Source organism: Eumetopias jubatus, unplaced genomic scaffold (assembly GCF_037043125.1).
Source record: "Eumetopias jubatus isolate StellerSeaLion01/CBP00866 unplaced genomic scaffold, mEumJub1_p1.0 scaffold_2, whole genome shotgun sequence".
In the NCBI taxonomy this organism is placed as follows: Eukaryota; Metazoa; Chordata; class Mammalia; order Carnivora; family Otariidae; genus Eumetopias; species Eumetopias jubatus.
Genome location: NW_028274808.1, coordinates 59007686 through 59020560, shown reverse-complemented (window position 1 = coordinate 59020560; position 12875 = coordinate 59007686). Strand labels below are relative to the sequence as shown.

At 38.8% G+C, this 12875-nt stretch overlaps 1 protein-coding gene across 2 annotated transcripts in view; it reads right to left on the bottom strand.

Annotated features, from left to right (window-relative positions):
- HPF1 (histone PARylation factor 1) overlaps positions 1–11456 on the bottom strand; it is a 28099-nt gene extending 16643 nt beyond the window's left edge. The window contains exons 1-5 of one of the 2 annotated variants that reach the window (XM_088021007.1): positions 10349–10428; position 10085; positions 7782–7941; positions 5538–5727; positions 4042–4140 (exon numbers count right to left, since the gene is read on the bottom strand). In XM_088021007.1, the coding sequence (XP_087877133.1) occupies positions 4042–4140; positions 5538–5727; positions 7782–7941; position 10085; positions 10349–10413 (515 nt within the window). In that variant the 5' untranslated portion in view covers positions 10414–10428. Of the gene's footprint in view, positions 1–4041; positions 4141–5537; positions 5728–7781; positions 7942–10084; positions 10086–10348; positions 10429–11336 lie in introns of those variants that run through there. The other variant, XM_028104397.2, reaches the window with a different exon arrangement.
- Positions 11457–12875: the final 1419 nt, after the last annotated feature.

Sequence of the window (12875 nt, the reverse complement as noted above, 5' to 3'; positions counted from 1 at the left end):
GTGGGGGGACGGGTTAGCCCGGTGATGGGTATTTAAGAGGGCATGTACTTCATGGAGCACTGGGTGTTACATGAAAACAATGAATCGTGGAACAGTACATCAAAAACTAATGATGTATTGTATGGTGACTAACATAACATAATAAAATAAGATTAAAAAGAAAAAAAAAAGAAACAAAACAGAGGATCATAGGGGAAGAGAAGAAAAAATGAAACAAGATGAAACCAGAGAGGGAGACAAACCATAAAAGACTCTTACTCATAGGAAACAAACTGAGGGTTGCTGGAGGGGAGGAGGGTGGAGGGATGGGGTAACTCAGTGATAGACATTATGGAGGGCATGTGAGGTAATGAGCACTGGTTGTTATATAAGACTGATGGATCACTGACCTCTACCTCTGAAACCAATAATACATTATATGTTAATTAAAAAAATTATAAGCACATATTATCAATAACTTTATTGTAATCAACAGACTTTTAAACAAAAATAATCAAGAAAATGAAATTTAAAAAAAAAGTACTCAGAACTTATGTTTGAAAAATCACTGCCTACAGTAATAAATCCATATTACCCAGTATAGCAAGGTAGGGTGGCAGAAAATGTGGGGGCAGCAGGCAAAAGGAAAAAAGATTATTTAACAAGTTGACCCATGATCTGATGTACTGGCCACATTTATTCTTTTACTAAGTACCAAATGTTTTGCATTGTATTTGAGCCTGCACAAAGTAAGCATTCATTAAATGAATGTTTACTCATTTCAAATGTTCATTTAAACTTAATTAAAATTATAGAAGTATAATTTTGGGCTACATTTAGATATACTCATAACAGGTCTTTTAAAAAGATATTCCTGAGTCCTAGTCTAGATGTACTTAAGTGGCATCTCTAGAAGTAAGACCTGTTGAGCTCAAGGTAAAGTACCTTTAACCAGTAACTCTTGAAGTTCTGATACACAGGTTTGAAACCATTAACTAAATATCAGTTATCAAAGAATGGTCTGTGGACCCTGTGAGGTCCCTGAAACCTTGCAGGAGGTCTGTGAGGTCAAAACTACTGCTATAATTATTTTAGAAGGGGAAAAAAAGTGAAAAGAAAAAAATTATTCTTAATTTTTGTGGTCCAAAGATAAATATTTTATAGACCATATGAAAATGGAATCATCCCGTTATTCTTTTATTTGACCTCTTCACATAATGTAATAAAAATCTTTCCAAATCAACAAATCAATAACCTGGTATTATAGTGTACTGACATTCCATATTTATTTATCTAATTTTCCCTATTTCTAGGCAGTGGTATTTCTCCAGTTTTTCGTTTTTATAAATAATCTCTAATATATACACATATTTGTGTACCTGTCCAAAATTTCTTTAGATAAATAGCTAGGGCTGCCTGGGTGGCTTAGGTGGGTAAGCCACTGACTCTTGATTTTGGCTCAGGTCAAAATCTCGGGGTTGTGGGATCGAGCCCTGAATTGGGCTCCGTGCTCAGCGTGGAGTCTGCTCCTCCCCGACTTGTGCATGTGCACGCGCTCTCTCACTCAAATAAATAAATAAAATCTTAAAAAAAAGATAAATAGCTAGAAATGGAATTGCTGATTTAAGGATATAAATGTTTACTTAGCTCAATACCTGGCAATGTTAATTATTTATCAAGAAATCTTTTTTTTTTTTTTAAGATTTTATTTATTTGACAGAGAGAGAGAGCACAAGCAGGGGGAGTGGCAGGCAAAGGCAGAGGCAGAAGCAGGCTCCCCGCAGCGCAGAACGCGGTGCTCGATCCCAGGACCCCAGGATCACGACTTGAGCCCAAGGCAGATGCTTAACCGACTAAGCCACCCAGGTGCCCCGAGAAATCTTTAAAAAATAAATAACCTTATTCCAACTGCTCTCTGTAAAAGTTTTAATTAACACTTCTATCAGTAAGATTTCTTACATCCTAACCATCAATGAGTATTACCATTTTCTAATTTTTAGTAATTTTTGCTGGCTGAATTTGTATTTCTTTGGCTATTGTTACTATTTTTAAAGATTTTATTTATTAATTTGAGAGAGAGAGCATGAACGGTGGGGGGGTGGGAGTAGGGGCAGAGGGAGAGGGAGAAGCAGACTCCCTGCTGAGCAAGGAGCCTGACACGGAGCTCTTTCCCAGGACCCTGAGTTCATGACCTGAGCCTAAGGCAGATGCTTAACTGACTGAGCCCAGGCACCCTTTTCTTTGGCTATTATTAAATCTTACACAAAGAGAACCAGTTTCTCTGGGCATAAAAATAATTTGTTTATTACAAGTGGTCTTCCTTAAAAAGACCTTACTCAGGTTGATATAGAAATAAACTAAGTGTTCTCATTAGTTCATTTAAGTAAAGGAAGGAAATAACATTAAGTACTCAAATACTTCCTGGTCTTCACCTAATTTATAAATTAATCACCAATGTTTTTTGTTTTTTTCTTTTTGTGTTCTCCAATAAGCTAAAAAACAAAACAAAACAGAACAAAACAAAAACCCAGAACAGTCTTGGATTATTTCAGACAACCACTATATCTTTCTTTTTAAAAAGATTTTTAGTAAGACTAATAGACTAATGAAAAATTAGGCATTTTTGCATGCCCAAGTATTTGGAAAATGAATTAATTATTTATGGAGCATCTATTACAGGGCAGGTACTGTGCGCAAGGAAAAGCCTCTCTGCCCTCATGGGACTTGTATGTTAATGCGAGAGACAGACGATAACTATAGTTTCTAATAAAGATACCACCAATTTAAATTGAATAAATCTAAACAGCTTAAAAGAATAATTAATTATAAATAACAAGAAACATTTTATAAAAACTCAAGAGGTGTCAGGAGACAAAGAAGAACTGTTTTTGGACATCTACCATATAGTTGCTCTTTTGGATACATGGGTAGGTATGTAGCAGTCTAGAGGGGGCCCTGGCTGACTTAGTTTAAATTGTTTACTGCAAATTTGCACTATTAAGTCACAGAGAATATAAGTCTTTTTTAAATAGGGTATTAAAAGAGGTCACAGAAAACATGGCCTATTTATAGCTAAGTTGACAAAGATGGCTTTCTTCATTTTATTACAACGTGAACTGCCCAGCTGGGGTGAGAGGCTTCAAATCATGTCTGTGGCTGGTAGAGTGTGGACTGGCTCAAGAGGCTCCATTCCGAACCCCCTTCACATAAGAGCTTGCTATACTTCCCAGACTATTCTTCAGCTCAGGCTCCACATGGGGCCTAGCTTCTCTCAAACAGAAACAATTCCTTGAAAACTGAAAGGCAGGAAGAGATACTAGGTGGAGACTGTGTGTCTGTTTCTACCAGTGAGTCCAGTAGAGGCATCCGATGTTCCGCAGCAGGTGCAGCGGAGATTTCAGCACCTGGTCCTTAGCTTCCTTCCCGGTTGAGAGACAGAGACAGAGCACCCCTTTTACTACCACAGGTTAAATCCAAGACAGTGTGGTGCCACTCGTGGCAGCGGATCTTGACTTTCTCAGCTTCCTGATGGTGGCAGAGCAAGCCAGTGCTGCCACACAACTGGCGTTCCCGGAGACTCAGTTGGCTCCACTGAACCTTCCAAGGATTTCATGAGCACCTTTTTTTTTTTTTTTAATTCTAGTATAGTCAACATATAGTGTTATACCAGTTTCAGGTGTACAATACAGTGAGTGATTCAACAATTTATGAGCACCTGGTTTTACTGTATTAAATCTTTGTTAGAACTGTACACATTGGGTTCTTATAATGAACTCTTGATGATGCTGTCTAAAAAATCTTTTGGTTTTGCTATAGGACTAATGAAGTCAGGATTAAGTAATCTTTTCCTTAAATAAAATAATTAATTAAATAAGAGGTATTTTTTTTTTTTTTTTGGTGAAAAGTATAAGTGTGGATAAGAGTATCTGCAAAAGTCATGGACATGATCTTTAGAAATCTAAAATTTTGGAGTTACCTCAATGTCCCTCAGTGATGGACTTAGAGAGCAGTATAAAAACTGTAAACAAATATTATAAATAGGAGACGGATATATTTTCTTACTTGATTGCAGCGAACACATTATCTCCATTTTGAATAATTATGCAGTTTTTCTTTGCTTCATTTGTACCAACATATACAGGAAGTTCATCAGGAGAATCCCTGTTTAAGCAAAAGATATTAAAAATTTAGCTGCCCATAATCTATCCGGCAAGTAGAATTTTAGGCTTATACACAACAATTTATGTCTGTAGGTTTTTAAGAAATTGGGACAAATTTGCCAGGTTCCTAAGAAACTTAAGCTCTAAGTTTCTTAGGAATATTTACAACAAATCTTACTTATATAATAGATCCTAAAATTAAAATTCTTAGACCTAGTTACTTTTATACCTAAATACAAAGAAAGGGGGAATAAGGCCTGTCAAAAGGAAGGAAAATTATATGCGCTCCTCTCTACCAGTTTTATAGTCTGTGGAAAAAAAAAAAGGTGGAGAAACATATATATACATATATATATACATATATATATAAATCCTTTTATTTTACAATCAAGGAAACACTGAGAAATAAAATCACTCAGCCAAGGTCCTAGTAAGTTAATGGCAAAGCCAAAAGCAGAATTCATATAACTCAATCCTCAGCCCTGTGTGCATTCTATGGTACCACAATCCTTCTTGCTAGGCGTTAGGCATGTTCCTTCTACTTCCTCTACTATCCTACGCTTAATCTTTAAACAACAGCACCTATACTGGTAGAAGTGGACAAGGTATTTTTACCTCTCAAGCTACTTCTATTTCTTAACATTTGAAGCATCTTGCATGTATCCATTTAATCCTTTTTTGGGGGGCGGGGGGGGAGAGGGGGGGAGAGGGAGAGGGAGAGGGAGAGAGAGAGAGAGAGAGAGAGAGAGAGAGAGAGAGAGAGAGAGAGAGCGCGCGCACAAGCAGAGGGAGCGGCAGGCAGAGAGAGAGGGAGAAGCAGATTCCCCGCTGAGCAGGGAGCCCGATGCAGGACTTGATCCCAGGATCCTGGGATCATGATCTGAGCCAAAGGCAGACGTTTAACCGACTGAGCCACCCAGGGCCCCCCGCATTTAATCCTCTTAATATTCAGTTAGGTATGTACAATTATTATCCTCATTTTTACAAGGGGAAACTGAGTCACAGAAAGTCACAATGACTAAAGGTGACCGGCACACAGTCTCTCAGATAATAGAACCAGTCTGACTCCAAAGCACATTCTTAATTCTATGGCCCCTGGAAGCACACGACTAATTTAAGTCATGGCAACTCTAAATTATCTTACTTGGGCTAAAAGAGCGTTCCCGAATCCAAAAGGTAAAAAAAGTTTATAACCACAAAGGAAAAACCAGTGAGGTTCAACTTAAAAAGTTCACTCATCCTAGGGCAGGTTAGAATGGTAATATCAAGAACATCAGATGCCTATGTATCCACCAATAAGAGGAAAATATGTCCTTCATCTTGGGTGAGTCCAGTGAATGTCTATATACTCACTAGAAGGCCCAGTAGCTGCATTTTAGAGAAGAAAAGATCCTTTACCTGAAATACCCCATGTGGAATTGAGTTTTATTATCTCCAATAATAATGGTCTGGAACTCAGGAGGATCATAGTAAAATCTCCAGTGAAGGTTAAAATTCAGGCTTGCTGATTTTTTCTTCATTTTATGTTTTCCGGCAAGGATATCATAAGGACCCACTAATCGAAGTCCAAGGGTTGTGAAAAGTGCATCTATAAATTAAGTAAGTTTATTTAGACAGTAACTTTCTGAAGGCAGATAGGAAATAATATCTTTTATTTGTAAACTATTTCTAACCAATTTTCTTAAAAAAAATAAAAAGAGCTTCCAAACTAAAAGAGCTTCAGTTACATTTGAAGATATTAGTTATAAATACTCAATGAAAAATCAGAGCAATGAAAATGTGGCACTTATATTTAAGATTTTTCTATTAAATTTATCACTGATTACATTTCAAACATACTGCTATTTCTTATTTTGGCCAAAGTAAGACTGTTTTGTATTCTCATGGGCACATCAGAGCTTCGAACACTTACCTTGTCTCATTACTATGTTGTTGTTAGCCTCAAATATTTGTAGCACACCCACATTAAGGGAGAGACAAGATAGACAGTAAGTGAATGTGCATTAAGTAGGGTAAACAGTTTATTTAATAAAAAATGTAGTTAATGAAAACATTCCTTTCCCTTCCCTCTACCTCACTTAACCATCACTCTCAATTCCCTTGCCTCTGGCCAACCCTAATCCTAGATGATTCCATCTTCTTTCTCCCTCCACAGATCACAAAAGGAGATTGCTAAATAAACCAGAGTCATGGAATGTAAGCTTCAAACGTTTGTGTTCAAAATATGCTTTTATAACATCAGATGGGTCCTTGTTGCTTCTTTGAGAGAGAATAAGCACTCCAGGCAGGATCTGGATATGTAAAGAGGTGGGGATGGAGAGAGGAAGAAAATTCTTCAAAGAGGCAACATCATGAATAAAGGCCTAGAAAGAGTTTATTTAGAGGGGGGAAGAATAGGTCAGCTTTGCTGGAGCTTAGGATAGCATACACCAATTTTTAAAGCAACAGAAAAAACTAAAGTCACCCATCTCATTAGCCTACAGGTAACAAAGTTAATAGGCTGGTATACAAGAACAATGTTTTCCTCCCTGTATGAATATATATAAATATAGAGATATTTTAAAGGAAGTGATCTGTTTTGTAATTTTTTTTGTTTTCCATTGTCTTCACTTAAATTTCTGAATATTTTTCCATGCTATTAAATATTTTCTCATAATTTCTAATAGCTGCATGATAGTCCAATGATAGACATTTACTGCTTCTAATTTTTTTACTCTCCTAAACAATGCTTCAGTGAACATCTTTACTAATACATGGTTTTTTTTGTTTGTTTTTGTTTTAAGTAGGCTCCACACCCAGCGTGGGGCCAATGTGGGGCCTGAACTCACGACCCTGAGATCAAGACCTGAGCCAAAATCAAGAGTTGGATGCTTAACCAACTGAGCCACCCAGGTGCCCCTTTGCTAATACATGGTGTGCAGTCACAAATATTTTTAGACAAGTTGTTGCACAGTTTAAGTGTTTTGCTATTATGCCAAAATTCATTGTTATCTACTAATCCACATTTCCATCAGTAGTATATGGGAGTACTTCTCTCCCATCTGTGAAAACATGTGAAAAGTAACTTTGTCACAACCATTATCAGTTCTTTGTGCACCCTCTCAAAGACAGAAGCACACAGAAAGTACATAAGAATATGTGTCGTTGGCTTTTAAAATAAAAAACAAATGGTAGCATACTCTATACACATTTTCTTTCTCACTTGAAATATTTCAGGCACAATATTTTATTATTATCTAAAATCTACCTTGTTCCTTTAAAACAATGAATATCCACTGATAGATGTATTAGTGATGGGCTTTAGGCCATTTCCCTTTTTTGTTTCAATAAATATCACTGACATAATTTTTAGTTCATCTAATCCCTAAGTTCCTAGAAGCAGAACTGCTAAGTCATACTAAAACTCCTGCAACATATCAAAGCACTTGTTTTCTTTCAAGCCCTCATCAAAGTAATTTTGAAATTATTTACCTTTGCCAGTATAACAGGTGATAGTCACATATTATTATAGCATTATTTTATATTTCTCTTAGAAACATCTTTGATAAAGTTCCTTTTCTGTGAACTGTTAAGATCCTTGGTCCAGTTTCCTACTGTCTTTTCCATTGGTAGAAGCAGAAGAATGATTCTGGAGCAACTCACCAGCTGGCTTTTCAGGATCAAGCTCTTCACAGAACTTCCAGAAGTGATAGAAATCTTCAGGCAGAGAAAGCTTATAATGATTTTCTACTTCTTTTCGAAGGTCACTGGAGACATCAGCTTCACAGGATTTACTCTTCTTCACATCAACTGTTTTTTCACACTGAAAATCAGCATACAAAACTTTGTTTCTCCAAAAGTAACACTATTGCTCATTTTTGTTCACTCAACTCTGAGAAACATGTTTTCCTTAAAACTCTACAAATGGTATTTCTGAAAAAATCAGGATTCTTTTGGGCAAAGAAAAAAGGAAAACAGTGTAATACAGAGCGGTCAAGAAGGATGCACACAGCAAGTCTTTAAATATATTTCTCTAAGATAATGGAATACGAAAATAAAAAACAAGTATAAAAGAAAAGGTGAAGAACAGGAAGAATAAGGAATAGGAAGGTTTTGTCTTCTTTGGGTAAATAGGTCATCATGCTTTTTTTGTTTAAATAGATTCAGTGATCACACCAGAAGCCAACTGTCAGAAATAACTGGATAAAAGGGGATTTACCAGCTAAAACAATTATTTAAGAAAAGGCCCTTTAATGTCAGGACTAGGTTATTAAACTCAATCTCTAATATCTCTGCAATATGTTCACTGCGTAAGTATGCTAGGTTTTATAATGCCTATTTGATAAATTTCTGGAAAGATAAAATGCTGATGGGTGCCTGGGTGGCTCAGTCGGTTAAGCGTCTGCCTTTGGCTCAGGTCATGATCCCATCCCAGGATCCAGTCCCACATCAGGCTCCCTGCTCAGCAGGGGGGTCTGCTTCTCCCTTTCCCTCTCCTCCTTCTCTCTCTCTCTTAAATAAAATCTTAAAAAAAAGATAAAATTCTGAATTAGAAGTTACATATCTTTAGTTTTGTAAGTAGCAGTTTTTTCTTTCTAGAAACCTAGATCCTTTCTTTTTGGATTAAGTTTCTTCCTATTTATTCTTCCTTTCCACCTGTATCAGTGCTTCTCCACCAGGAGTGATTTTGTCTCCCAGGGGACACATGTAGTAATGTCAGAACTTTTTAGCTCTCACAAATTTAGGAGAGGGTGCTGACATTTAGTGGAGTAGAGAGAGGCCAGGGATGCTGCTAAGCATTCTGCAATGCACACGTTAGCTCCCTTAACGAACACTTAATCGGGCTCAAAATGTCTATAGTGTGAGGTTGAAAAATTCTAGATGTTTCCCATATTTATATTCTTTCATTCTCCCAGCAGGCTCAAGTTTATTGATGTTACTTTACGTATCAGTCTACACAAGGTATTTATGAATTAGATGACATACAAGAATGATCTTGATAACACTGTTTCCAAGAGCAGAAAAGAGAACAAATGAAAATGCCTATTGACAGAAGGATACAAAGTTACAGGATTTCAAGCAATTGAATATTCCACTTAGTGAAAAGGAAATATAGCCACACACAACACTATAGATCAGTCTTAATAATATAATGTTGAATGAAGGAAAAAAGTCCTTGAAGTTTATATGTAGCACGATAGCCTTCTTAAATTCAAAAACAACAAATAAATAATGTTTGTGATAAAGCTATAAAAAGAAGGCAAGGGAAACAAGGGTGAGGATGGTAGCTACACAAACGGGGGTGACATTAAGTCAGGCAAAAAAGATAGGTGAGGAACACATGTAGAGCTATTGTCAGGGTTTCAGTTCTGGGGTAGGGCAATGGGTTCACAGGTGTTTTTCATATTTTTAAATAAGGTAAAAGAGGACCATGCACTGACCCATAACAGTTTATTATGCCAAGGATTATAATGTGTCTGAGGTCATAAAAAAATTAAATTGAACAAAAAGGCTGCTAAAATATGGATGCTGATAGTAAGTAACAGTAAAAACTATAAGTAATAATACTAAATAATAGTTATCACACACTTACCATGTGCCTGTTCTAAGCACTTTCTGTGAATTAACTCATAACTCCCTTATGAGCTAGATACTTTATCCACATTTTACAGATGAGAAAACTGAAGTAACTTTCCTTAGGTCTATAAAGGTGAGCAGCAGTTAAACCCCGGTGGGCCGGCTCCAAAGCACAGATTCATCCACTTCATGCTGCTTCTCCAGTTACATACAGAACAGTAGGAACAGATCAAGGGCTGACCTATCCTCCCCTATGTTTTTACAGCAGTCTTTGGTTAGACTTTCAGACTGGTTCAAACTTAGGATGTTAGAAAGAAAAGCTTTACTCTACCCTGCTGAAAGGCAGTTTTTCCTAATGACTCTTGACGCTTCTGCTTTCCAGCTGTCACCCTGGGTAAGTTACTTAACCTGTGCCTTATTTTCTCATCTACAAAAAGGACATGTAGTACCTGTATCACAGGGTTGTTAGGAAGAATAGTTGTTTGTAAAAACACACAGAATAGTCGTAGCACATTAATATTTAAATGCTAGCTTTAGCTATGGCCTCTATAGACTTATTTTCATCTTCGATATTTTATTTCTAATACTATCACTCAAAGCAGTTTATAGCACCTTCAATGGGAAATAAAGATTTTTTTCAGCTTTGTCTTAACTCACACATTATTTCAGCATCCTCAAATCCCCAATAACTAGAATTTAGGGCAGCTGTCTCCTTCATAGGCTACACTCATCCTTTATTCTTTACCTAGAAAGCATGTCCCAATATAAGCAATGTCCAGAACAGGGCCCTCTAACAGTTAATTAAACTGACACTGTGACACTGTCCTGCTCTATCCAGTTTATAATATAGACGGAGTAATTTCGAAAACTGTCCTTATCACACTGACACTTCTCTCCTGCCTGACTGTCCTAATTGCCACAGCAGTAGTTATAGAACTTCTGAAATCGTATAAAAGTATGAGAACGTGCACATACTTTATGCCCCCCTCCCCCTCATTAGTGCCTTTATGATCAGGTCCTTCTTTCCCATCTCCGACTCCAGCCAAGCCCAATCCCGCCGTATCCAAACATCCTCTATACTTATTTCTATTTCTTATCCCTTATGTCTCCTTTCTGCCTTCAAGAGCCATGTCCAACTTGAATTGTCCTAAAAGATTTCTTTAGCAAACCCCGGGGACTTAGATCCTCCTTCAGTGTTTCCACGGCACTTTTGACACAACAACGTTACAATGCCAAACAAAAAAATCTGCAGTAAAAAATATATTCACTGTGCCCAGCTTCCGCAAGCTGGGGGCTGTACGTGGGGCAGGGGCGGCACAATGCATCTTGAACCGCAGCGCCCGGCACAGTGCCTGGCGTATAATCGCTTTCCAATCAATTTGTTGCTGGTTGAACGAATGAGCCATTGGTTGTCTTAATCGGTTTCCCCAGGAACCAAACCGGGAGGAGGGCAGAAGATGCAAAGGCGCGAGTTCTTTGCTCCAAACCCAGCAGAGCGGGAAACAGCGGCCCTGGCTCAGACCGCCGTTCCGGGGCACACAGCAGCCACTCAGTGATTACTGGATAAATGCAACGTGCTGCCCCTTGGTGCCTTATCACCCAAAGCGCCTTGAGGATCCCACACATCCTCTGTAGCAGTACCTGCTGCCCCTCCCCGCCGGGCCTGCGCTTCCCGCCACCGCCGGCCATTCTGCAGCTGCCGTGCCAGCAGAATCCCGCGTGCCGCCGTTGCTTCCGAGAGCCGCCGACTGCTTCCGGTTCAAGAGACTCCAATCTGAATCCCTGCGCAGCCGCGGCCGCGCCAGTAACGGGGAAAGGCTTCGCCTGTGTCCTGCCCCGCAAGGTCCGAGGCGGGGCCGGCGAAGCTCCGCCTACTCGCGCGCAGGGCGTGAGGGTGCTGCAGCTGGCACGCCGCCTCCCCGCCTCCCGGTGCAGGTTATCGCCGGGGTGCTCCTGAGACCCCAGAGTCCCGAATTTGGATCCGTTAAGGTGGTCCGGACGTCCTTCTCAGGTGTTTACTAGTGGCAACACTGGGCCTCACCCAAACCCTCGTTTTTCCTTGATTTGTGTATATTTAAAAGATTAATCCTTATATTCCTCTTTTCCATCTCTCCCTCCTCCGCTATGCTATTATTGCCTGACACTAATTCATCGTTAATTATCTCTCAGGAGGAAATCAGTTTCTCTCATTGTTTCTTTGTAAATCTTGTTACAATTTGGATCGTGTTTTCTACACCAGAACCATCAACATCAGCATTCTGAGGGGAGCTTGTTAAAAATTCGGAATCTCGGGCTTTATCCAGACTTACTGATTCAGAAACTGCATTTTAGCAAGATCTCCCATTGATTCCTATGCACATCAGAGTTCCAGAGGCACTGCATTCAAATAATCTCCTGCCGTTTCCTTCACTGTCATTCTGGAAAGTGCACCACTTCATTCCTGAGAAGATCCTCTATTTCCTGAATCTGTATCTTCCCTTTACTTGCTTTTATACCACCATTTTGTGGAACATAATCCCCCAAGACTTTCTTGAGGAATGTTGCAGGCAGGTGCCTTACCCTCCCCCCTTCATTAGAACTCGCATGTCTGTCTTTATTCTGACAGTATAGAATTCTCCGTTGAAAATAATTTTTAGTCAGAATATTAGAGGGTTTGCTTCACGGTGTTTTAGCTTCCAGTATTGCCACTGAGAAATCCTATCTCATGATTCTGTTCTTTATGGGTGACGGACATTCTTTCTCCCTCCCTTCCTTCCTTCCCTTCCTTCCTTCCTTCCTTCCTTCCTTCCTTCCTTCCTTCCTTCCTTCCTTCCTTCCTTCCTTCCCTTCCTTCCTTCCCTTCCTTCCCTTTGTTTTTTAAACAACACAAATTTATTGTCTTACAATTCTGGAGGCCAGAGTACAAAATCAGTCACACTGGGCTAAAGTCAAGGAATAGGGAGACATTTACCTACTTCGTCCTCGGGTGACCAATTTCTTTATGTGTAACCTGTTTCTGTTTTGTTGTGTCTCAAGAAGTTTTAGGTCTTTCTCTTTATTCCCAGTGTTCTCAGACACAGTCATGTATCTTGGTTATGGGTCTTTTCTCATTTTTGTTGAGCTGGTGGTTATAGGTTGGCCTTTTTTCATCTTGAAACACATGTCTTTCAGTTCTGGAAGTTTTTCTGGTATTATTTACTT